Here is a 25,479-nt window from a genome sequence, read left to right on the forward strand (position 1 = left end):
CCTGTATTCCACTCTGTGGTCCAACAGCCACCTCAGCCTTCATATATTCAAACCAATGCCCGATACGCCTCCACCACCACCTTGCCAAACTCTGCTCTTCACACAACATTCTCCATCTCAGTAAAGGCAACCTCATTCTTTCAGTTGCTCGGACCCCAAACCTAGAAGTCATCCTAGACTCCCCTCTCTCAAATCCTAGTGCCTCAGGTATCCTACCACATCTCCCCACCTCCACTGCTATCAGCCGGTTCTCAGCCGTCATCATCTTGCACCTAGATCATGGCAAGAGCCCCTGGTCTTCTTGCTTCCTCCCCACCCCTTGGCACCGCTGTCCCCCAGCATCCCCATGGCTCACTCCCTCACTTCCTTCTGGTCTCTGCTCAGACAGCTTAGTGAGGCATGCTGTCTTTATGCAAATGGGTAGTGCATTCTAAACAGGATCATTTGGAGCTTATCTGAGAGAAAGTTAATGGAAAAATCAAAGAAATGGAAAGACACCCAAACATAGCACGTGTTTTCTCTCTCTCTCTCTCTCTGTGTGTGTGTGTGTGTGTGTGTGTGTGTGTGTGTGTGTGTGTATACAGTTGCCCCTCAGTACCTAAAGGGGATCTGTTCCAGGACGTCCACGGGTTGTCAAGTCTCTTATATAAAATGGTGTAGTGTTTGCCTACAACCCATGCACATCCTCCTGTATATTTTAAATCATCTCTAGATTACTTGTAATATCAAATACAATGTAAATGCTATGTAAATAGTTGTTATACTGTACTGTTTAGGAAATAATAACAAGAAAAAAAGTCTGTACATGTTCAGTACAGATGCAACCATTGCAGGCCTAAACTACATTGTTGACCCACAGTTGGTTGAATCTGAGGATCTGGAACCCGTTCATGCAAAGGGCTGATTGTGTGTGTGTGTGTGTGTGTGTGTGTGTGTGTGTGTGTGTGTGTGTGTATAGTGGTTTACTAAACATTACATATTATTATACATATTATATTATACATATTATGCATATACATACATATATATATACACATAGCGGTTGACCAGCAGGGGCTGCCCTGGGGTGGAGGAGTGAGGGTGATGTTCTGTTTGTTTCTTGCTCTGGATGCTGGTTATGGTATACAGAATGGTTGGTTTGTACAAATCCATCAAGTAGTATATTTATGATATATGCACTCTTCCGAATTTGTATTTACAGGTCGATAAAAGTTTTTTTTTTTTTTAAAGAAAGCTTCGCTAATATGAGATTTGCATTTGGATGGAGATATACAGCCAACGCACACTCCCTTTCTGCAACATTTGAGAGCAAAATTTAGTATCCTGATGAAACTCAGTAACTAATCGGCACTTTATCTCTCTATGCAAAAGACTTACCATCCCGTGGCTGCACTGGTCAGGATCGCATCAAACAGCAATATTGATAAGCCAGCTGTGATTATCTGTAGAAATAATTTCAACAAAAGGTCATCACACCAGCAGGGCTCTGGAAACCTCTACTGTCATTTTTTTCACAAGCTTAGTTCATTTGAGTTCGGATGCCTGCCATCAGGCACTTCTTTCCACTTCCCATGTCCTTTTCCCCCAGACGCTTCCTAGTCAGCCCCCTGTACTTAGCGGCGCCTCTGAGCCAAGCATTTGGTGTAGAAAAGGCTAAGTCTTAGTCTGTTTTGGAGGTGAGAATGTTCAAAGAAGCATTTAACTTCCAAATTCTTCAAAAGGGAGGCGCACAGCCAAGGCCGCCCTCATCTCTCTCCAGGGAAGGGGTATATTAAGAAAACTCATTTCCATTTTGTCTCAGCAGTGCAGAACTCGTCTCCAAGGTCAGATGTGCTCATTAACCTGTTCTCGGATCCTCCAGATAAAAACTTATCTGTCACCCAGCCTTTGTCCAATGCACCATCTCTCCATCCTCTCCTAATGCTCCCATCTTTCTGATCCATGACACACGTTCTAAGAAACCAGGCGCATCCTAGGGAAAGGAGTAATTAAATCATTAATTATTTGCAAATATCTAGAAGCCAGAGGAGAGGGAAGAGGTTACCTCCACATCTCTCAAGGCTGGAAATTCCAGAAAAGTGTCTCAGGAATGGCAGCCACAGGACTCAGATCCCAGAAGTGCCTCGAACCCCTCAGCACCAAGAGTGTGTGTGAACCAGTGGCCCAGCTCTGTCCACACTTGGAATGTCTGCTTAAGGAAAGATGTTTCTGGCTTCCAGTCTCCTGCATCCTGCAGGTCAAAACAGCTTCCACGGGGAAGGTAAGCTTAAGAAACCGCTTTCTTGCAGTGAGAGGTGGGATGTAGGCCGCATTGGGAGAGGTTCAGCTACCATCTCCCTCAGGGGGACTTCATGTGCTGTCTTGGAGGCCTCTTTGGGTCTCCAAGCTGGGAGCAAGGCAGCAGACAGACAAGCAGAAGGAAGGAGTATGTTTATGAACCTCATCGTCACTCATTTACCATCTCAGAAAGAAGTCTGGAACTACAAATCCAGAACTCTCATGATGGGATATAAACGTGGTGAGATTTTGGAACTTTTCTTTGTAGTTAAGTCATTTGGTATCACTTTCTGCCTTGCTTTATTGATTTGTAGCAAAAACTTTGACTGCAAAAAAAGACCTGGGTATTGTCCTCAGGGGCAATAAAGAAGTAGAAGCCCAGCCAGAGAGCCAACTACAAGAATACAAAGGATAGGGAAAGAGATTTCTCTAAGTGGAGACTAGTGGTGGCTTTTTCTTAAAGATCATATTGAATGACAACTTTTGAGCTGATGCGCATGATGAATGTCCCGCTTTTCTTTTCCCTTTTTCTTTTTTTTGAGACAGGGTCTCGCTCTGTTGCCCAGGCTGGAGTGCAGTGGCGCGATCTCAGCTCACTGTAGGCTCGACCTCCCAGGACTCAAGCACTCCTCCCAGCACAGCCCACTGAGTAGCTGGGCCTATAGTCATACACTGCCACACCCAGCTAATTTTTAATATTTGTTTGTAGAGACAACATCTCACTTTGTTGCCCAGGCTGGTCTTGAACTCCTGGGCTCAAGCAATCCCACCCGCCTTGGCCTCCCAAAGTGCTGAAATTATAGGCGTGAGCCACCGTGCCTGGCCCTTCTTTTTTTTTTTTTTTTTTTTTTTTTAACATTTAATTTAGGACGTCTGCATCTATGGTCATAAATGAAGTGGACTAAAATGTTATTACCTCTCAATGCAATTGTCTGGTCTTGGAAACAATGTTGTACTAACCACATAAGTGAGTTCATCAGCTTCTCTGCTTATTATCCTGCAACAGTTATAGATGATCTTGACTCTGAAAGTTACCCCTGACTTGAAGGCCCCTGGACCTAGATCTCCTAGCTGGGGGTGATCTTTAACAGCTATTAGCCTAATCAAGTCTTCTCTTTCTCATTGTTGCATATTTTCCGTTTTCACTTTTCTCCAAAATGTATTTCATCTAGGTCTCCCAATTCATTAATATTTAGCTGTTTGAAGAAATATTTTACATTGTTTGTATCTGTTTGATTACCTTCCTTTTTTGTTATGTTTCTCTTCATTCCCCCCACCCCCTTCATTAGTCTTGACTGAAGTTAACTATGTTGTTAGTCATTCTTTCCTTTTGCAACTTCTTAGACATGGCCTGGGACGGTGCCAATGGAGATGTATTTCTTGGACTTGCTGAGAAAGGCTCCGTCCCACTGATGGATGTTGGCTGTGCTGGCAGCTCCGCATAATGGAACACTTCACTTGATTTATAAAGGACCCAACTTGTCTTTTCTATGTCCTCACCATTGTCTTTATCATCCTTGCCTGTTTTTACCAGCTGTTCAAGGCCTTCTTTGATCGGCTTCTCTCCTTGTTCTCTGACTGCCTAACTCAGGTGACTTTCAGTCCAGCTGGTAAAAAGGGACAACTGCCCTGTCCCCCACCACACCCACAGCCTGGGATTTGTGCCTCTGCTCCTCCGTGAGCCTCTTTAGCTTAGGAGGAACCCTGTCTGCCGTGAGATAGACAGCTGGTCTGCTCATTCCTCTGAAATGTACCTTTTGCCAAAAAAAACACATCTTAAAAATTTTAAACCAGCCCTTACTTGAAAAGAAGGTTGGTTTAGCAGCCACTCCAGTGCCTTCGCCATCTGCCACTTCCTGGAAATGTTTGTATAGTCTCCTGCCTTCTCCTGAGCCACCTTTCCAAAATTCAAAATTCTCAAAAGTTTTATCACCCAAGGAACAAGTGTGCTGCTGCCTGAGACCCTTTATCTTATTTCTGTAGAGAATGTAGACTGAAGTTGTTTGCACCGTGGGACAACTGTGGGGTTGGACGGGCCCATTTTTAATCTATTCGGTACAGGCAAGACTCCTCCGAAAGGATGATGTGTTCTCTCCCCAGCATGTGGTTTCTACCTGCCTGATGCCCCACTACTGTCCTATTAATCAGTGATCTGTTTGCAAGCCTATCTCCCCTCTCTGCATTGTGAACTCTTTTTTTTTTAAGCAAAGCAAATTTTATTACACATAAAATTAATATATCAATATACAATAAGTTACACTGTTGAACTCTTAAGGTCGAAGACTTGGAAGCCATCCCAGGACCAAGGTCAGTGCCACAGAGCCTGGCTCAGTCACATTCAACAAAGGATGGAAAGAACCTGAGCTGACCGGGCATGGTGGCTCACGCCTGTAATCCCAGCACTTTGGGAGGCTGAGACGGGCGGATCACGAGGTCAGGAGATCAAGACCATCCTGGCTAAAATGGTGAAACCCCGTCTCTACTAAAAATACAAAAAATTAGCGGGGCGTGGTGGCGGGCGCCTGTAGTCCCAGCTACTCGGGAGGCTGAGGCAGGAGAATCGCTGGAACCCGGGAGAGGGAGCATGCAGTGAGCTGAGATCACACCACTGCACTCCAGCCTAGGCGACAGAGTGAGACTCTCACCTCAAAAAAAAAAAAAAAAAAAAGAACCTGAGCCTCCAATCCTCCCTGGAGGGCACATGAACATGCAACAGGCTTGGTACTGGCTTCCTTTTTGCTCACTTGGAAAGTCAGCTCTGGGGAAGAGGCTCCTCATGTGCTTGAAAGCTCAAAATCTGCTCTGAGACATGTAGGAACATGTAGTGTCAGCACAGAAACAAAATCTTTTATCATTAAGCCCAAAATAAGCATTTAAAAGCAAAGGGGTAAAATAGAGAAAAGAAAAAAAAAAAAAGGAGCCCCCTGGGACTCTGGAGCATTTGGAGGCTTACAAAGGAATGCACTGGTGTGAGTGTGTGACAAGAAGCATAACTTTAATTCCTGACTTCCAGCTCCTGGGTCACAAGGTCACCCAGGATGATCAGTAATTCTACCAAAAACACACAGGTGTGAAATCTACCCACTTTTCACTTCCTGCCTAGCCCTTGAAGAGCATCATTGCCACCTCCCCATCATTTGCTAAGCACTAGTTGTGGGAATGCATTGGTTTTTCCATTTGTACCAGGGGCTTCCTGAGTGATCCCTCTGGTGGTAGGACCTAGGGCACAGGGCCCCCAGGTATTAGCACTGAGGATGGAACCACTGAAGCTGCCTCTTTGCTCCCCTCCTCTCTCACTGCACCCCAACCACCCAAGGCCACAAGTCCACTGAGTGGGACCTTGCTTTGGTCCTGACTCTCAAGCCACACCAGGTTCCCTCTTTGTGGTCCACACTTGACTCTGACCTCCAACCCAGGGAAGGGAGCTTTCTAGGCTGCCTGGCTCTGGCCAGACCTTGGCCTTGTGACTAGAACCTTGACTGATGCCCCACAGAACTAGGACTAATAATCCAGAAGGACTCTCCACTGAGTACTGACCATTGCCTGGATTTCCAGCCCTGTGTCCAATCTGCCAGGTTTAGAACTTAACTATTATGCTCCAGCGGACACTACATACAGCACCCACCAGCTGCACCTTCAGAGCTCCAGAGCCAGCCTCCACAAGAATAGCCTCTTAGGCTTGGACACACCTTGGAGTGACAGTCTCCCAAATTCTAGCCATCCTTGCCTTCCTCTTCAGAAATGTGTGCAAAAGGCCTCATGCTCCAAGGCTTTAGGTGTCATGTCACTTGCTCCACAGTATCAGTGGATTGGTCTCCTGTTGCATCAAGCAATCCTTTCCTCTAAGTAACAGAAATCGATCCCAGTGCATCTCACTGTGTGGTCATGGGATAAAACCAAGCTCCCAGTATTCCAGGGCTGAGAGTCACGTCCCAGATGTTAACAAGCCTACTGCAGTGTGCTTACCCTGGGGGGCTACTAAGTGCTCTGACACCACCTTCAATGCGATAATATTCCCCAAGGCACAAGAGTCTTTCTCATACATTACATTTTGTCCTCCAAAAATGTTAGTAAAAGCATAAACATTTTTGAAAAACCCTCTTGAAATGACTAAAATCTGCCCATGAAAAAACTTTCAAGTTACTCTTGGAACTAGCCATTCAAGAAGACCTAAGAAATAGTCATCACCTGTACTATCAATTGGTGTACTTGCTTATAAAAAGCATTTTAAAAAACAGATTTTTCCCAAAGAAGAAAGAGTCTTGTCATCTGAGGAATGTCTCCTTCTCACACACAGACCCGAATAACAAACACCAGGACCTGCCACAGGCAGAGGGGTGCCAACAACAGCAGAACTCAATACGATGTGTCAGCCACAGGGCTTTGAACTTCCTGGCTTTGTCAACGGCTGTCACAACCTCTGTGTTATTTAAACAGATTTTGGTATTTAAAGCAGATCAGGTTTGTTTTTCAAACATTCATTTCAATCCTAAGACAAATTTTCCATTTAAGGGGAAAATGGTGGTGGTGGTGGGGGGTGTTGTAAGTAGGAACCTGCCAGATTATCAGGTATTTGGGAGACAATCAAAGATTTAGGTTTATTGTTCTATTGGTTTTTAAATGCATACGACTCTCAAGAAAAAAGTGATGCATACAAAACTCTCCCTTGCCTGCTTCTTCAGCCCAGTTACAGCCATGTACCTCCCTTTTAAAGGGGTTGCAATTTTTCAAACACAGTTTCCTACCCTCATATTGCTTTTGCTCAGCAAGTTCTCTCTGCCTGGAAACATTTCTAGGTCCGTCGATATAGCCGACATAATTCCTACTCACCGTTCAAAAATCCATCTTGAGAAAACTTTTACTGAACTTGGGCCCCGTCCACACACCCAACTGGATCAAGCACTTCCTCTCAAGGCTCCCACAGCCCCTTGCCATTGCACATGCCAAACCCTATTTGCAATATGTGGTCTTCTCCCAATCAGGGCACGTGCTATTCATCTTTGAACGTTCAGGGGCTAGCAACAGAGACTTGCATGTGATAAGGGCCTGATAACAGTTTCTGCATCAGATAATCAGAGCTGGTAATATAACTTTTAAGGTCACAATGCTGTTTTGTTTTGTTGTTTAATCCTTTTTCATATATTTGAGAAAACTGGAACCAAGGACTTGAGAACCACTGGGACATTCTCTCTACCCCTTATCCTTGACCAGTTCCCTCCATAAGAGTTAGAAAGAGCTTCACAGAGAGGATCTAAGCCTAGATCTCTCTGGATTCTAGTCCCAAAATACCAGGGAAGATTCTAATTGGCTCCTGGACCAACTGACTGTGGCCTGGGAGGCCGAGTCATATAAGAATATGGAAGCTCACTCAAGAACTTCATGGTTGGAAGAAAAAAGAACATTTTATTGGAGGAAGGTATGGGAAGTGCTGGCAGGCAGAACAACAGGTAGCTTTCTTCTATCTGCCATGCAAAGTGTGGTCACAGATAAGCAGCATCAGCAACACCTGGGAGCTTGCACAAAATGCAGAATCTCAGGTTCCACCTCTGACCTACTAAACAGCATCTGCACTGGCACAAATGCCCAGGTGATATGCATACACATTAACATGTGAGAGTTCTGTTCTATACCCTCCAACTCCAGCCACAAGGCTCCAGAATGACTTTCTCCAGCTGGTGTACAAACACGCTGCACTGTTACCTCTCCAGGGACGGGCGGACTCCAGCTCTCCCACAGGCCACAGAGTTGGAGGTGTATTTCAGACAGTCTTGGAGTCTGTCTGTGTTGCAGACTCACATATGAATGTTACCAACCTGGTCTTCCTTCCAGGTTAAAGAGTAAATCTAATATAAAATTTATCATCTGAGAGCAGGCTCTTTTTCTCCTAGAACCCATAGAACTATTCCAAGTCCACTAGATAGAAATCACGGCCTATACTCATAACTCTATTTGGCATTAAAAAAATTTCAATTAACCCTTATTACCCATCCTATGATTTATTACTACAATCAGTGTAATTATTAACAAGGGACAACTCATGTTAAACTCCAGGCATGGCTATTAACAGTATTTAATATTGCCTCATCAAAATATATGAACCATTAATTTTGCCAGATATCAGAACAACATTTATTATAAGCACAATGGGATTGAGAACATAGATGAGGAACAAAAAGAGATTAGGTTCATGTGAAGGAAGGATAAATTTTAAACCTAGAGAAATCTTAGGTGACTTTTAACAAACTCCTACATCTTATAGAAGCATCAACAAGAGAATGAAACTAGAAAACTGTGACATGAGTATCTAGTTCATGAAAGATAAGGGAAGAAAGTAACCAAAATGTGATGAGGGCATAAAATGTCCCAGACACCAGGCTCTGCTGTCACAGAGAAAATCTCACGTGATCCCCACAACATCCCTGCACAGGAGGCTGCTTGGCCCCATTTCTACAGAGAAGAAACTGAAGCTCACAGAGAATAACTACCTTGCTCAAAGCATACAGTTTAAACAAAGGAAGAGTTGGAACTAAAACCCAAGTCTCCTGAGTCCTGTGGCACTCTCCTTTCTAACTCCAAGCTAACACTCAACAGTGGCTTTGCTTAATCCTGGCTCAGTAGTTCTCAGCCCTGATGGCACATCCAAAATCCTGGGAGAAGTTACACACACACACACACACACACACACACACACACACACACCACTAATATCCTGTTCCATATCAACCAAATAAAAATTTCTTGGACTGAAGCCCAGGATTTAGCATTTTTAAAAAGATCCCCTTGTAATTCTCATAGGAAGATAGGATTGAATCCCTGATTATTGCTATGTTCCTAGTTTGAGTAAAAGTATCCAAAAATTGCCAAACATCACAGAACCACTTCATGGCATCAATGAAATGGGCCAGAACCTGGTGAAACAAGGCATCATCATCACTATCTCGATCAGCCCTTCATCACTGCAGGTATCATGTACTGCACCATTTTACATTTCCACCAGCAGTGTGTGAGGGTTCCAATTCTTTTGTGCAAATATGGAATATTTAATATTTATTGATATATACCATGCATGCAGAAATACATGCAAAAAGCACTCATGTAAACCTTAATAAATGATTACAGAGTGAATACATGTATGTAACCAAGGAACAGCATCAGTGTCACTTGTGTCCCCATACAACTACTTTTCTCCCTCCCCTCCAAAGATCTGAAGATCTACCATTGTAGATTAGATATACTTTGTCTTTTTATATGTTTCTTTTCTTTTCTTTTTTTTTCAGACAGAGTCTCGCTCTGTCCCCCCAGGCTGCAGTGCAGTGGTCAATGTCTGCTCACTGCAACCTCCACCTCCAGGGTTCAAGCGATTCTTGTGCCTCAGCCTCCCGAGTAGCTGGGATTACAGGCGTGTACCACCACACCCAGGTAATTTTTGTATTTTTAGTAGAGACAGTTTCACCATGTTGGCCAGGCTGATCTCGAACTCCTGACCTCAAATGATCCACCCTCCTTGGCCTCCCAAAGTGCTGGGATTACAGGTGTGAGAGCCACTGCGCCCAATCATATGTGTTTCATTATAGAAAATTTTAAATGTCTACAAAGAAGGTTCCAATTTCTTCACATCCTGGTTATCTTTCTTTTTAATTCTAGCCATACTAGTGGGTGTGAAGGGATACCTCACTGCGGTTTTGGTTTGTATTTCCCTGATGACTAATGACACTGAGCATCTTTTTCATGGGCTTAGTGGCCAGTTGTTCGTCTTCTTTGGAGAACTGTCTAGATCCCTTGCCCACTTTAAAAATTGGGGTTTTTAAAAATGATTGAGGTATAAGAGTTCTGTATATGTTGTAGATATGAGTACCATATCAGATATATGATTTGTTTGTGGGTTGTCTTTTCACCTTCTTGGTGGTGTCCTTTGCAGCTCAACAGTTTTTAATTTTGATGAAGTTCACTTTATCTAATTTTTCTTTTGTTGCTTGTGCTTTTGGTATGTGCCATGGTCACATTTTACGTAGCAAGGAATTCTAAGTCACTATTTCACCCAACATCTTAATTAACACTATACATGTATCATATAGATATATCACGGTTTCCTTTTCATAGAGCCATTCATTTATTCTATCTTCAAACATTATATTTTACTTTACAACATGATCTATCCAAATTATGTACTACTGCCCTTGATTTATAATGAGCTTCCAATGTGATGTTAGGAAAAAGTCAATATCATGCTATGTGATATAAACCCATCTATGTGATATGATATGTGATTCAGTAGACATTTGAGGATTAGATCTAATAAGCATGTATTAATATATTTAATAAAGGAGTCTAGAAACCTTATTTAGTAATTCTTCAAATTCTTCATAGTAATTTTTCTTTTTCTTTTTTTTTTTTTTTTTTTTTGAGATGGAGTCTCGCTCTGTCACCCAGGCTGGAGTACTGTAGCATGATCTTGGCTCACTGCAACCTCTGCCTCCTAGGTTCAACTGATTCTCCTGCCTCGGCCTCCTAAGTAGCTGGGATCACAGGTGCATGCCACCACGCCTGGCTAATTTTTGTATTTTTAGTAGAGACAGGTTTTCATCATGTTGGCCAGGCTGGTCTCGACCTCCTGACCTCAAGTGATCCACCCACCTTGGCCTCCCAGAGTGCCAGGATTACAGGTGTGAGGCACCGCACCCAGCTTTCATAGTAATTCTGAAGAGGTTGGTAACCAGTTATTTTAGAGTCAGAAGGGAATGCAGTGTTGAGATGACCTAATCTCTCCCCTTACTTTATTTCAGTGCTTTATTTATTTATTTAGAGATGGAGTCTCGCTCTGTTGCCCAGGCTGGAGTGCAATGGCACGATCTTGGCTCACTGCAACCTCCGCCTCCTAGGTTCAAGCAATTATCCTGCCTCAGCCTCCTGAGTAGCTGGGATTACAGATGCCCGCCACCATGCCCACCTAATTTTTGTATTTTTTTTTTGTTGAGATGGAGTTTCGCTCTCATTGCCCAGGCTGGAGTGCAATGGTGTGATCTTGGCTCACTGCAACCTCTGCCTCCGGGGTTCAAGCAATTCTCCTGCCTCCTGAGTAGCTGGGATTACAGGCGTGCGCCACCATGCCCAGCTAATTTTTTGTATTTTTAGTAGAGACGGGGTTTCACCATGTTGGCCAGGCTGGTCTCAAACTCCTGACCTCAGGTGATCCGCCCGCCTCGGCCTTCCAAAGTACTGGGATTACAGGCATGAGCCACCGCACCCGGCCTATTTCAGCACTGTAAAGATGTCATTTCTGCAGCCAAGGGCCAGAGGCATAAAATAAAATAAAGATGTCATTTCATTGTCTATGAGTACTCATTGTTTCAGGTAAAAAGTCAGCCACTGGCTTTGTGGTTGCTTCTTCGATTTAAGGTAATGCTCTTTTTCTCTAGTTGATTTCAAGATTTTTAAATTTATTGTTGGTTTTCAAAGATAAATTTGATAGTCTGAGTAGGATATACCTAAGTATGGTTTTATTTGTATCTTATATGTGGGGTTTGGGAGCTTCTTGAATCCATGGGTTGATGGCAGTGAATAGTTTTACAAAATTCTCAGCCAGCATCCCTTCAAACATTGCTTCTGCCCAATCTCTCTCTCCTGTTCTTCTAGAACTACAATTCCACAAATATTAGATCTTATGAACATTTCCCTCGTGTCTCTTATGCTCAGTTCTGCTCTTTCTATCCTTTTTTCCTCTTGTGTTTCACTTTGAGTATTTTCTACTGACCTTGAGTTCACCAATCCTGCTACATCGTGCCCAGTGGGCTCTTAGACCCCTCAGATAAATTATTAATTTCAGATGTATTTTTCAGTTCTATAATAGCTATTTGATTTAAAAAAAAAACAGATTCTAATCTTGCACTGGATTGTCTCATTATTTTATCCATCTTTTCCTCTATTTTCTTTAACATATTATCCAGTCATTTTTAAGTTATTGCTAACATCATCTGTAGTTCTGTTCCTATTATTTTTCCCCACTTGATTATCAGTTATCCTTTCCTGCCTATTTACATGCTTATGTCTTTGATTACATGCTGGACATAGGTATAGAAGAACTGTAGAAGCTCCAGAGGATAGCTTCTACCAGGAAGCATTCCCCTTTGCCTCTAATAGGGTGATGAGCTCAATCCAACTAGGGATTTAGTGACTCAGCAATAGCCTGCAGCTCTAGTAACTTAGTCCACCTCTATTTTATCTAGTCCCTTAGTTGTAAGCCCTCCCAGACTTGTGTTTAAGAGCTTGGTGGATCTCTATCTCCTCATCCACAAAAGGTCTGCCTTTCTGAGGTTTTGACCTTAGCTTTTTAGCCTCTCATCCATGCAGGTTCAACACGTGGCAACTGTCTTTAGGGGAAGACTTGTGCTTTTGCTGCAGTCTCCTTCTTCTAGCAGGACTTTGTCTCCTAAATACCCCTAGGCTATGAGAGTTTTCACACCTGCAGCCTGCTGTACCACCCCAGAACTCAGCAAATGCCTCATGGGAAAAACTAGACTTCCTTTGGGGCTATTCTAGCTTCCAGTCCATCAAACCAGTTCAATATGACTGCCTAAACTCTGCTAGTTTCTCTTTCCCTAATATTTCCTCTTTTTGGACCAAGCCAGATCCTTAGCCCACACCCAGAGGGCTTCCTTGCCCTTACCATGAGGAAAACAGCTTGGTTACTCAGTATAGCTAGGAAGCGTTCTTCACTCTCTGGAAATTTGCTTAACAGCTCTCCAGTTTTCTTAAAAATATGATTTTTGTGATTTATTTATTTTTCCCCTAGTTGTTTCAGTTGAGATACTGGCCTGTCACAAGGTACAACAGTCTACTCTGAAGTAGGTTTCCCTTTTTTGTATACATGCAAAAACAGACCCAGAGAGATGGTCTAAGCTACTGGTTTTCAAACCAGGCTCAGCCAACCACTATTTCCCTAGAGCCACTGGACACCATCATGACACAAAGTGGGAAGTCTTTTTTTTTTTTTTTTTTTAGACAAGGTCTTGCTCTGTCGCCCAGGCTGGAGTCTAGTGGTGCAATCACGGCTCACTGCAGCCTCAAACTCCCAGGCTCAACTGATTTTCCGTCTCAGCCTCCTGAGTAGCTGGGACTACAGGCATGAGCCACCACACCCGGCTAATTTTTGTATATTTTGTAGAGATGGGGTTTCACCATGTTGGCCAGGCTGGCGTTGAACTCCTGGGCTCAAACAACCCATCCGCCATGGCCTCCCAAAGTGCTGGGATTACAGGTGTGAGCCGTCACACCTGGCTGGCCTTTTCATTTGTTCTGAACAACTTCCCATTCAGCAACAATTTTATTAACTCATCATGACAATTTTAATTAGCTTAAAAAAATCATAGTCTAGGTTTTTGTATATCCCAGCCTGGGGCAACAGAACTTTATCAAGGGCACACAGTCTTTTTCCCTTCGGATACAGGGTTTCAGATAAAGTGTAATTGATGGTAATGACTATGGCAGGCTGGAGGCGAGAGGAATATTCAGCTCCCTCTCCTCACGAATCTTTCTCTGCCCACGGAGGAGGGAACTCTTCTGCCTTCACTTGTATCATTTCAATATCTTCCAAGTTCATTCCAAGGGGAATAATTGTGTATCTGATTGTACATTTATTTTACACTAGTCAGTGAGACTCTAATTTTTTAAAGGCAGGAACCCAGACTCCACAGTCTCTTCTCTTGAATCTATGCAATAACATTCTCTTGACTCTCCATCTCCACGTGTTGTGGTTTAGGGAGGAGGATGGAAAGGAAGCCGTGCCTTGCATGGGGAGCAGAAAGTCTCTGCTTCCAGCCAGGGTTGAGTGTTTTTGGTTTAACTCAACTTTGTTTCCCACTTACTATTCCTTGTCCATATGTTCTCTTGGTTTATATCCCGAGAAGGGAGGTGGAGTGGGTAGTAGAATTCAAGTACCAAAACTCTGAACTCTTTAACAAAGGCATAACTTCAGAAACATGTGGGCCTTTTGGACTTGCAATCTTCCTGGCACAGTTATGCTAAGGTGTTAGCTCTTCCCTGGGTTGGATATCCGACTTTTCTCTGGTGCTTACATTTCTGAGAAGGCCATATTCATAGCATGTCTGCTGAACTGGTGTTTCACAGAACCTTTGGAGGACTTCTTCCTCCATCTTTCTCTTTGGGCATTCCACTTCAGTTTGTCCTAAAATACTTGATTGTGTTGTTTCTTTATTTGCTATTATAATTTTCTTTAAATAGATGGGCTATAAATTTGCCAAGTATTTCTTCTTTTCCAAGTAGTAATAAAAGGCGGAGTAATGTTAACATACTTAGAACACCCAATTGTAGAAGACAAATGGAGAGTTTGAGACTTCCCTAATTTTCCTTCAAACTCAAATCAGTGACAACCTGGTATGGAGTCTCTTAATCCCCCATTCTAGTACTTTTCACTTCTTGGTTTCATTTAACTTAGTAAATGTACTCTTCTACTGTCAGACATACTTTTAGAATGATCTATTTGTGCCAGTTATTTTTTAAACTTTTGTCCTGCTAGCTAGAAAGTTCTACCAGTCTCCCAAGTTAAGCAGAAATCTGTGCTTGTGGAAAGGAAGGGCATGTGGTTAAGATGTTTTTATTTGCTAAGTTGTTTGGATTTACTCAAAGCACAGATCTAATCTCTGCAGACTATTTTTAGAAATTACATGAATTTAAGCTCAAAGGAGCGTTCAATAAAAGCACCATAATTATGCTTACTCCAAGACTGTGAGGATTTGTTCATCAACTTTTGATTTAACAATAACTTCAATTCACACTACTGTTACATTTAGCAGTAATGGAGGTGAAAGAATAGATCTGCCAAAAGAGAAATATCCAGACCCCAGACCCCAACACTTCCTTGTAACATTCAAAGGTAGGAGATGTGGTTGCCCATTAGGTAAAACCCTGTTGCCTGCTTTTCACCTGCCTCCTTCCTTTATTTAGCTCAACACTTCCTGAAGAGCATTGGCTGGAAGAAGTGAGCCCTCTACATGACATCAAGGACTGGACCCTGGCTCCAAGTTTGGTCACACTCAGTTTTACATGACCAGAGAAAACTTTTTAGGAACATACAAAACTTGCACAATACATTTACACAAACCATGAAGACCTTCCAGCTCTTGCCACACAACCTATTTGCCATGGACTGAATTGTCCATAATTCACACGTTGAAGCCCAACCCCTAATGTGATAGTATTTGGAGATGGGGCCTTTGGGAGATGATTTAGTTTAGATGAGGTCATGAATGTGGAGCCCTCACCATGAGATTTAAAGAGACCAGAGGCCGGGTATGGTGGCTCATGACTGTAATCCCAGCACTTTGGGAGGCCAAGGCGGGTGGATCACCTGAGGTCAGGAGTTCGAGACCAGCCTGGCCAACATGGTGAATCACCATCTTTATTAAACTACAAAAATTAGCCAGGCATGGTTGCACAGCCTGTAGTTGTAGTCCCAGCTACTCAGGAGGCTGAGGCAGAAGAATCACTTGAACCCAGAAGGTGGAGGTTGCAGTGAGCCGAGATCGCACCACTGCACTCCAGCCTGGGCGAGGGAGTGAGACTCTGTCTCAAAAAAAAAAAAAAAAAAAAAGAAGAAGAAATCAGAAAATAAATAAATAAATAAAAAGAGAGCAGAGTTTGCTCTCCTCCCAGCTCCCCCAGGTGCACAAAGAAGAGTTCATGTGAGTGCACAGGGAGAAGGCAGCCATCTGAAACCCCAGGAGGGAGCTCTCACAGCACACCCACCCTGCCGGCACCTTGCTCCTGGCTTACTCTTGGACATCGCAGCCTCCAGAACTGTGAGAAAGTAAATTTCTATTGTGTAAGCCACCCAGTCTGTGATATTTTGTCATGGCAATCGAGCTAAGACACCTTCCCTTGCTCTTTTGGAGAGTTTAAAAAATGAAAGTTTGTTTAAAAAGGCTGAATGTTTCAGAAGACACTTTCATTGAATTACAAGTGAAAAAGGAAAAGGGCTTTGGGTTTTTGCTGGAATGAAGTTGAGGCCAAATTACGTTCACTGAGCACCACACAGGGCACTAGAGAGGCGACATGAAAGGGGAGATCTGCCCTCACAACACCCCACGCTGGGTTAGCTAAAGCAAAGAATGTCAATATTATCATAGGGTAAGTGCTAAGACATGGGCAGACTCTGAATGTTATGGGAACAAACTCCACTTAGGGCTGAGTCCTGTGCTAAGCCTTAAGGGCACTCAGGAATTACCAGGGGAGGAAGAGTGGGAAGGGCATTCTACGGAGGGGGAACAGCATGAATGAGCCCAGCACAGTCTACGCCACTGAGTGTAAACTGGAATGCCAAGTGTGCGGTGGTTAAAGGGCCACTGCTAAAGCCAAAGGAAAACTGAAGAGAGTGAAAAAATCAATAGTTTAAAACCCCTTTTTCCTAGCAACATATTTTAAAAGTCCCATGGAGAATCCTATTCATTTAAAGAAGAGGGGCAGCTGGTCCCAGGAAGATTAGGCATACAGTTTTATCAGCAGACCAGGGGCAATCCTCTGTATGGATGCCAAGAGAGCGTCTCCCAGCCCCGTGTGTGTCTGTGAGAGAGCAGCGTGCCAGCAGGGAGAGTCCTGGGTGCTCCCTGGCTGGGTCACAAAGTCGCTGAATAACCTCAGGCAGACCCATCCCCATCTCTGGATTTCAGGTTCCTCTATAAAATAAAGGAACAATCTAGAAAGTATTTCTCAGGAACTAAATTCTGTTCTTTCCCTTATTATCTTTCTTTGAAGGGGTAGGGGATTTTATTCATTTCCTGACTTGTTCCAGTGAGAATTTTCAAGAAGCTTAAAAAGATAGATCAATTCAGACATAAAATATCAATCAGAAGTAGGTAAGCAACATGAAGGAAAGGGGAAACCAAGGAGAGGAAGGCAGAGGGAGGCCAGGACAAAATCCACGCCAGGGTGGCCGCTGTACACAGGAGGGGCTTGAGTGTGGCCGCATGATTCCTGGCAGCCAAAGTGAAGAAGGTGCGTGATCAGTTACACACTGAGTGTCCCTAAGATTCTGGCAAACCAATGCTTGGGAGAAACCATTCAATGTTAATCTATCTTCTAAGTTTAACACGAGAATATTGTTACAGACATTCAAGCATATGTTCCAAAGAAAGCAGAGAGCCTTTAATTTAATAAATCTGTCAGCTGCCACATCAAGGTCCAATGTAAAGATCCAGAGTAAAGAAATGTGTTATCTTGTCCCCTCCAATGTATAAAGTACCCCTCTTCAAGAAAGCTAAATATATAGAAATATGAATTGTGGCCTTTCCCTGGTCCCACAAAAGGAATGTCAGCTCCTGGCAAGGGTTCCCCCACCCCATCTAGGTACAGCCAGGAGCCCATCAAGTGTCCTTTTCTATCAAGAAGAAAACAATGCCCATCGGTGGCTACCTTTCATAAAGATCTCTTAAAGCCTGTGGACAAGGCACACGCACATTTTCTGAAGGCAAGGAGTATGCATTTCAGAATCCCCTTGCAGCACCCCTTAGTAACTCGGTTTATTCATCTCTACAGCAAAATGTGATTTGCTGATTGTGTGGCCATCTCCAAAATGCTGGGGGACCAGCAATATGCCTGGTGACCCTGCCATGTTTCTGGTGGTCACTGACTGAGCATGTGCTCAGGACAAAGCATCTAGTCCCTGCTCTGTGTGATAGCAGGATCAAATTCACATATAACAATACTAACCTTAAACGTAAATGGGCTAAATGCCCCAATTAAAAGACACAGACTGGCAAATTGGATAAAGAGTCAAGACCCATCAGTGTGCTATGTTAAGGAAACCCATCTCATGTGCAAAGACGCATATAGGCTCAAAATAAAGGGATGGAGGAAGATCTACCAAGCAAATGGAAAGAAAAAAAAAAAAAGCACGAGTTGCAATCCTAGTCTCTGATAAAACAGACTTTAAACCAACAAAGTTCAAAAGAGACAAAGAAAGCCATTACATAATGGTAAAGGGATCAATTCAACAAGAAGAGCTAACTATCCTAAATACATATGCACCCAACACAGGAGCACCCAGATTCATAAAGCAAGTCCTTAGAGACATACAAAGAGACTTAGACTCCCACACAATAATAACGGGAGACTTTAACACCCCACTGTTAATATTAAACCGATCAACAAGACAGAAGGTTAACAAGGATATTCAGGACTTGAACTCAGCTCTGCCACAAGCAGACCTAATAGACATCTACAGAACTCTCCACCCCAAATCAACAGAATATACATCCTTCTCAGCACCACATTGCACTTATTCCAAAATTGACCACATAGTTGGAAGTAAAGCACTCCTCAGCAAATGTAAAAGAACAGAAATTATAACAAACAGCAAATGTAAAAGAACAGAAATCACAACAAACTGTCTCTCAGACCACAGTGCAATCAAATTAGAACTCAGGATTAAGAAACTCACTCAAAACCGCACAACTGGAAACTGAACAACTTGCTCCTGAATGACTGCTGGGTAAATAACGAAATGAAGGCAGAAATAAAGATGTTCTTTGAAACCAATGAGAACAAAGACACAATGTGCCAGAATCTCTGGGACACATTTAAAGCAGTGTGTAGAGGGAAATTTATAGCACTAAATGCCCACAAGAGAAAACAGGAAAGATCTAAAATCAACACCCTAATTAAAAGAACTAGAAAAGCAAGAACAAACAAATTCAAAAGCTAGCAGAAGGCAAGAAATAACTAAGATCAGAGCAGAACTGAAGGAGATAGAGACACGAAAAACCCTTCAAAAAAATCAATGAATCCAGGAGCTGGTTTTTTGAAAAGATCAACAAAATTGATAGACCACTAGCAAGATTAATAAAGAAGAAAAGAAAGAAGAATCAAATAGATGCAATAAAAAATGATAAAGGGGATATCACCACCCATCCCACAGAAATACAAACTACCATCAAAGAATACTATAAACACCTCTACGCAAATAAACTAGAAAATCTAGAAGAAATAGATAAATTCCTGGACACATACATCCTCCCAAGACTAAACCAGGAAGAAGTTGAATCTCTGAATAGACCAATAACAGGCTCTGAAATTGAGGCAATAATTAACAGCCTACCAACCAAAAAAAGTCCAGGACCAGACGGATTCACAGCCAAATTCTACCAGAGGTACAAAGAGGAGCTGGTACCATTCCTTCTGAAACTATTCCAATCAACAGAAAAAAAAAATAGGGAATCCTCCCTAACTCATTTTACGAGGGCAGCATCATCCTGATAACAAAGCTTAGCAGAGACACAACAAAAAAAGAGAATTTCAGACCAATATCCCTGATGAACATCGATACGAAAATCCTCAATAAAATACTCACAAACCAAATCCAGCAGCACATCAAAAAGCTTATCCGCCATGATCAAGTCGGCTTCATCCCTAGGGCTGATTCAACATACGCAAATCAGTAAAAGTAATCCATCACATGAACAGAACCAATGACAAAAACCACATGATTATCTCAATACATGCAGAAAAGGCCTTTGACAAAATTCAACAGCCCTTCCTGCTAAAAACTCTCAATAAATTAGGTATTGATGGGACATATCTCAAAATAATAAGAGCTATTTATGACAAACCTACAGCCAATATCATTCTGAATGGGCAAAAACTGGAAGCATTCCCTTTGAAAACTGGCACAAGGCAGGGATGCCGTCTCTCACCACTCCTATTCAACATAGTGTTGGAAGTTCTGGCCAGGGCAATCAGGCCCAGGAGAAAGAAATAAAGGGTATTCAATTAGGAAAAGAGGAAGTCAAATTGCCTCTGTTTGCAGATGACATGGTTGTATATTTAGAAAACCCCATCGTCTCAGCCCAAAATCTCCTTAAGCTGATAAGCAACTTCAGCAAAGTCTCAGGATACAAAATCAATGTGCAAAAATCATAAGCATTCCTATACACCAATAATAGACAAACAGAGAGCCAAATCATGAGTGAACTCCCATTCACAATTGCTACAAAGAGAATAAAATACCTAGGAATCCAACTTACAAGGGATGTAAAGGACCTCCTCAAGAAGAACTACATACCACTGCTCAATGAAATAAAAGAGGACACAAACAAATGGAAGAATATTCCATGCTCATGGATAGGAAGAATCAATATTGTGAAAATGGCCATACTGCCCAAAGTAATTTATAGATTCAATGCCATCCCCATCAAGCTACCAATGACTTTCTTCACAGAATTGGAAAAAAACTGCTTTAAAGTTCATATGGAACCAAAAAAGAGCCCACATTGCCAAGACAATCCTAAGCAAAATAACAAAGCTGGAGGCACCACGCTACCTGACTTCAAACCACACTACAAGGCTACAGTAATCAAAACAGCATGGTACTGGTACCAAAACAGAGATACAGACCAATAGAACAGGACAGAGCCCTCAGAAATAACACCACACATCTACAACCATCTGATCTTTGACAAACCTGACAAAAACAAGAAACGGGGAAAAGATTCCCTATCAATAAATGGTGCTGGGAAAACTGGCTAGCCATATGTACAAAGCTGAAACTGGATCCCTTCCTTACAACTTATACAAAAATTAATTCAAGATGGATTAAAGACTTAAATGTTAGACCTAAAACCATAAAAACCCTAGAAGAAAACCTACGCAATACCATTGAGGACATAGGCATGGGCAAAGACTTCATGACTAAAACACCACAAACAATGGCAGCAAAAGCCAAAATTGACAAATGGGATCTAATTAAACTAAAGAGCTTCTGCACAGCAAAAGAAACTACCATCAGAGTGAACAGGCAACCTACAGAATAGGAGAAAATTTTTGCAATCTATCCTTCTGACAAAGGGCTAATATCCAGAGTCTACAAAGAACTCAAACAAATTTACAAGAAAAAAAATGAACCACCGCATCAAAAAGTGGGCAAAGGATATGAACAGACACTTCTCAAAAGAAGACATCTATGCAGCCAATGCACACACGAAAAAATGCTCATCATCACTGGTCATCAGAGAAATGCAAATCAAAACCACAGTGAGATACCATCTCACACCAGTTAGAATGGCAATCATTAAAAAGTCAGGAAACAACAGGTGCTGGAGAGGATGTGGAGAAATAGGAACGCTTTTACACTGTTAGTGGAAGTGTAAATTAGTTCAACCATTGTGGAAGACAGTGTGGTGATTCCTCAAGGATCTAGAATTAGAATTACCATTTGACCCAACAATCCCATTACTGGGTATATACCCAAAGGATTAGAAATCATGGTACTATAAAGACACATGCACATGTATGTTTATTGCGGCATCATTCACAATAGCAAAGACTTGGAACCAAACCCAATGTCCATCAATGACAGACTGGATTAAGAAACTTTGGCACATACATACCATGGAATACTATGCAGCCATAAAAAAGGATGAGTTCATGTCCTTTGCAGGACATGGATAAAGCTGGAAAGCATCATTCTGAGCTATCACAAGGACAGAAAACCAAACACCACATGTTCTCACTCATAGGTGGGAACTGAATAATGAGATCACTTGGACAGAGGGCAGGGAACACCACACACTGGGGCCTGTTGGGGGTGGGAGGCTGTGGGAGGGATAGCATTAGGAGATATACCTAATGTAAATGATGAGTTGATGGGTGCAGCAAACCAACATGGCAGGTGTATACCTATGTATCAAACTTGTATGTTGTTCACATGTACCCTAGAACCTAAAGTACATATAAAAAAAAAAAAAAAGAAACCCAACAGGTGAAGAACAATCCCATTTCTGTAAAAACAGATAGAAAACCTCAGGAATGTGTGTATAAAAAAAATTTCCCAAAGAATACACTCTATAATGTCTATTACGGTAGAGTCCCATAAGCTTTTTTTTCATTTACTTTCTACATTTTCTATAATTAGCCTTTTGAACTTTTTAAATGAAGATACTGGACTAAATGGTTTCTAAGGTTTTTTTTCTAGAGATATCATGGGTCAAAATTAAAGTCACAAGTTAAGGGAAAAGTTATTTTCTTCAATAATGGTGAATACCCCCTACATTAAATACCTACAGGAAAATTCAAACTCTGACCAGGAAACCACGCCATTTGCATTCCCACACCCCAGCCCATGCCTGTTCATGTCTGGGGACGGCTGGCATTCAGCTCTCCGGATGGTTGGGCTGCAGGTGTCCCTAAGGTGCACCCTGACAGCCTGGCTCTGCTCTGCGGAGCTGCAGAGTGAGTTCCTGGCTCCCGTGACAACCTGCTTCCCTTACGTTCATCTGTTCTCCATTAGTCTCCACCAGCCTCTCAGTTTCCTGGAGGTGTTTTCTACATTGTACAGTTACATGTAAAGAAAAATGCAACAGCAGCAAAGCACGGGGGGTCCAAACACAAGCACCCCTTCCCTAGGAGACTGCTCACCACCATCACAGTCAGACGCTCAAGCAGCACCCACACGAGAAGAGAGCCACCAACAGGAGCCTTTCAGAAAAGGCCCACGGGCAGCCTGGGCAACTAGCGAGACCCCATCTCTACAAAAAAATGGAAAATTAGCCAGGCGTGGTGGCTCATACCTGTACTTCCAGCTACTCGGGAGGCCCGAGCCCAGCAGGAGCGTTCAGCGAAAGGCAGAGCCCTGGAACAGCGGTGTTCACTCAATTAAACTCATGGTCTGACAGAGTGGCAGGTGTGCCGTTTTCCATAATCAGTCACAGCCCCTGAAGGAAAAGCGCGCCTGTGTGGGGCACGACCAGAGCAAGAAACGCTTCTGCAATGCTATCGGGAAGTCTGAGCTCACCTTCTTTACCTTGGCACCGAGCTGAAGATCTGTTAGAAACCCTCTCCAACCACGACGTTCAGGAGAAACGGTGGCCACCACCCAGAATAACAAGGCCCCAGCCGCAAGGTGTCCTTTTCCCAGCAAGTGAAACCCGCCCCCGCCACCACTGGTAGTACAGGAGACAACACAAAGCAAGAGGCCCCAGGGCTCTGCTTGGGAAGCTGCCGGGCCTGTTTTTCCTCCCAGTGGCCAACAAACAGGAGGACAGGTTCAGCACGTGGGGCTCTGCTATCTGAGCGCGGCACCATTACAGCATCCACATCCGATTTTTAAAACTGAAGTATAACATAAATACCTTGTAGTGTATGAGGCACAGGAATCTCAAGTCCATGGCTTGCTGAGCATTTATACCCATTAACACCCACACAGCTGCCACCTGGACAGACACACCAGCCCTTCCCAGCATTGCACCAGGCTCCGCAGACTCCTCCCAATCCATTCACCCATTCCGAATCCCCTCTGTGGCCACGTGCCCTTTCCTACTGCAGTGAGGATTCCATTGTACGGACAGATGAAATTTACGGACTATTCCATCTAGTTAGATGCTATTATGAATAAAGCTGCCATGGATTTTCTTGAACATGTCTTTTTTTTTTTTCTTTTGAGATAGAGTCTTGCTCTGTTGTCCAGGGTAGAGTGTGGTGGAGTCATCATAACTCACTGCAGTCTTGAACTCCTGGGCTCAAGCAATCCTCCCACTTCAGCCTCTCAAAGAGCTAGGAGCACAGGCACACACCACTACACCTGGCTAATTTAAAAAGAATTTTTTTTTTTGTAGAAATGAGGTCTCACTATGTTGCCTAGGCTGGTCTCAAACTCCTGGCCTCAAGCGATCCTCTCACCCTGGTCTTCCAAAGCCCTGGGATTACAGGCATGAGCTACCACACTTGGCCTTGAACATGCATTTTTTAAAAAAATAACAGCCTTACTGAGATATAATGCACATACCATAAAATCACCCCGTGGAAGAGAACAATTCCATAGCTTTTAGTATACTCACAGTTATGCAGCTACCACCACCATCTAATTCTACAACATTGAACGTATCTTGTTGTGAACATATGTCTTTGTTTCTCTTGGGTAAATACTGAGGAGGGGGATTACTGGGTTATTATGTAGATGTTGTTTAGCTTTGGTATCTTCTAAAGCATAAATGTCATTCTACAATCCTCACTAACGTTTCGTATTGCCAGTTTTTTTCACTGTAACCATTCTTTTCGGTGTGTGATTCCACATCAGAGTTAATACCACATTTTCTCAATTCCCCATTCTCTTACTACCAACCAAATACAAACTGAAAGCTGAAATTTCACCTAACAACAGAGGACTCATCTAACAATCTTCAGGACTTTTTTTTCCTTTTCTTTAAACACCAGTGTAGCACTTCCAAAATGTTAGATAAAATGATATATCAGGTCTGCTGAGATACTTCAAAAATTGGAAAAAAAAAAAGCTAACAGTAACTGCTTAACATACATTATTTTAAATAATTCTTGCCACATTTCTGTGAAGCGTATGCAATTATTCCTATTTTACATATAAGCAAACTGACACATAAATAAGTTATTTGATTTTTCCAAGGTCATATTGCCAGAGAATGAGATTCTTACCCAGGTCTTTCTGTCTCCGAAACGCTGGGCTGCTTGTCACTACTCTCTACAGTCTCATCTCCATAGCCAGTTATAAGATAGGCCACTCTATACACCTGCTGAATACATTTGCTGACATAACATCTTTGCACAAAGCAACGTGAAAAAAAAATTTCAGGGACAAGAAAACCTTCATAAAAAGCATAAGTATAGAAACCAGGTTATATATTACATAATTCTTAGAGTAAACATTCTTTAAAAAGCCCAACTATAACCCGAGGAAAATAATAATAAGCATGGCTGACTTCATAGAAGATACGGACTTCAAATAATTAGGACTGATCAGATCTGGGTGGCTCACACAGCAATAGCTCAATAACCCAATGAAAGATGCATCTACTGTCTGCCTATGGGCTCAAAACTGGGCTGGTTAACTGTTGGGGATAAAATAAGGCACTCTCTCAGTGCTTTAAAGTGAACTCCTGTTCTGATTTATGGAGTGTTCTAGCTATCTATGAAGCACAGAATGTATATAGCATACTCCAAAGAAAGATGAAATTTAATAACTGCCAAAGTGTTGTACTCCCTTATCCTAACATTTTAAGAGTGCACGAAGGAAGCAAAGTGCTCTGAATGGCACAGCCAAATGGCAGCAAATGTGTGGCAATTTGGAATAATAGGATCAAAACTGCTCCCAGTGAAATTTCCAAGGCGGGAATGCAAGGCCTGAAGTTACCAGAACACCCCTACTCCCACCTGAAGGAAAAAATATGT

The 25,479-nt window shown here is 42.6% G+C and overlaps 1 protein-coding gene across 14 annotated transcripts in view; it reads right to left on the reverse strand.

Moving 5' to 3' along the window:
• TMEM241 (transmembrane protein 241) overlaps positions 1-25,479 on the reverse strand; it is a 204,390-nt gene that overhangs the window by 67,398 nt on the left and 111,513 nt on the right. For 13 of the 14 annotated variants that reach the window (XR_008495461.2, XR_008495460.2, XR_008495459.2 and 10 more), the window contains one exon: positions 1,378-1,442. Coding sequence is in view for 11 of the 14 variants with exons in the window: in XM_063653489.1 (XP_063509559.1) it covers positions 1,378-1,442 (65 nt within the window). In the remaining 3 variants the exon portion in view is untranslated. Of the gene's footprint in view, positions 1-1,377; positions 1,443-19,668; positions 19,702-25,479 lie in introns of those variants that run through there. The other variant, XM_063653490.1, reaches the window with a different exon arrangement.

Source organism: Pongo pygmaeus, chromosome 17, assembly GCF_028885625.2.
Source record: "Pongo pygmaeus isolate AG05252 chromosome 17, NHGRI_mPonPyg2-v2.0_pri, whole genome shotgun sequence".
Taxonomy (NCBI): Eukaryota; Metazoa; Chordata; class Mammalia; order Primates; family Hominidae; genus Pongo; species Pongo pygmaeus.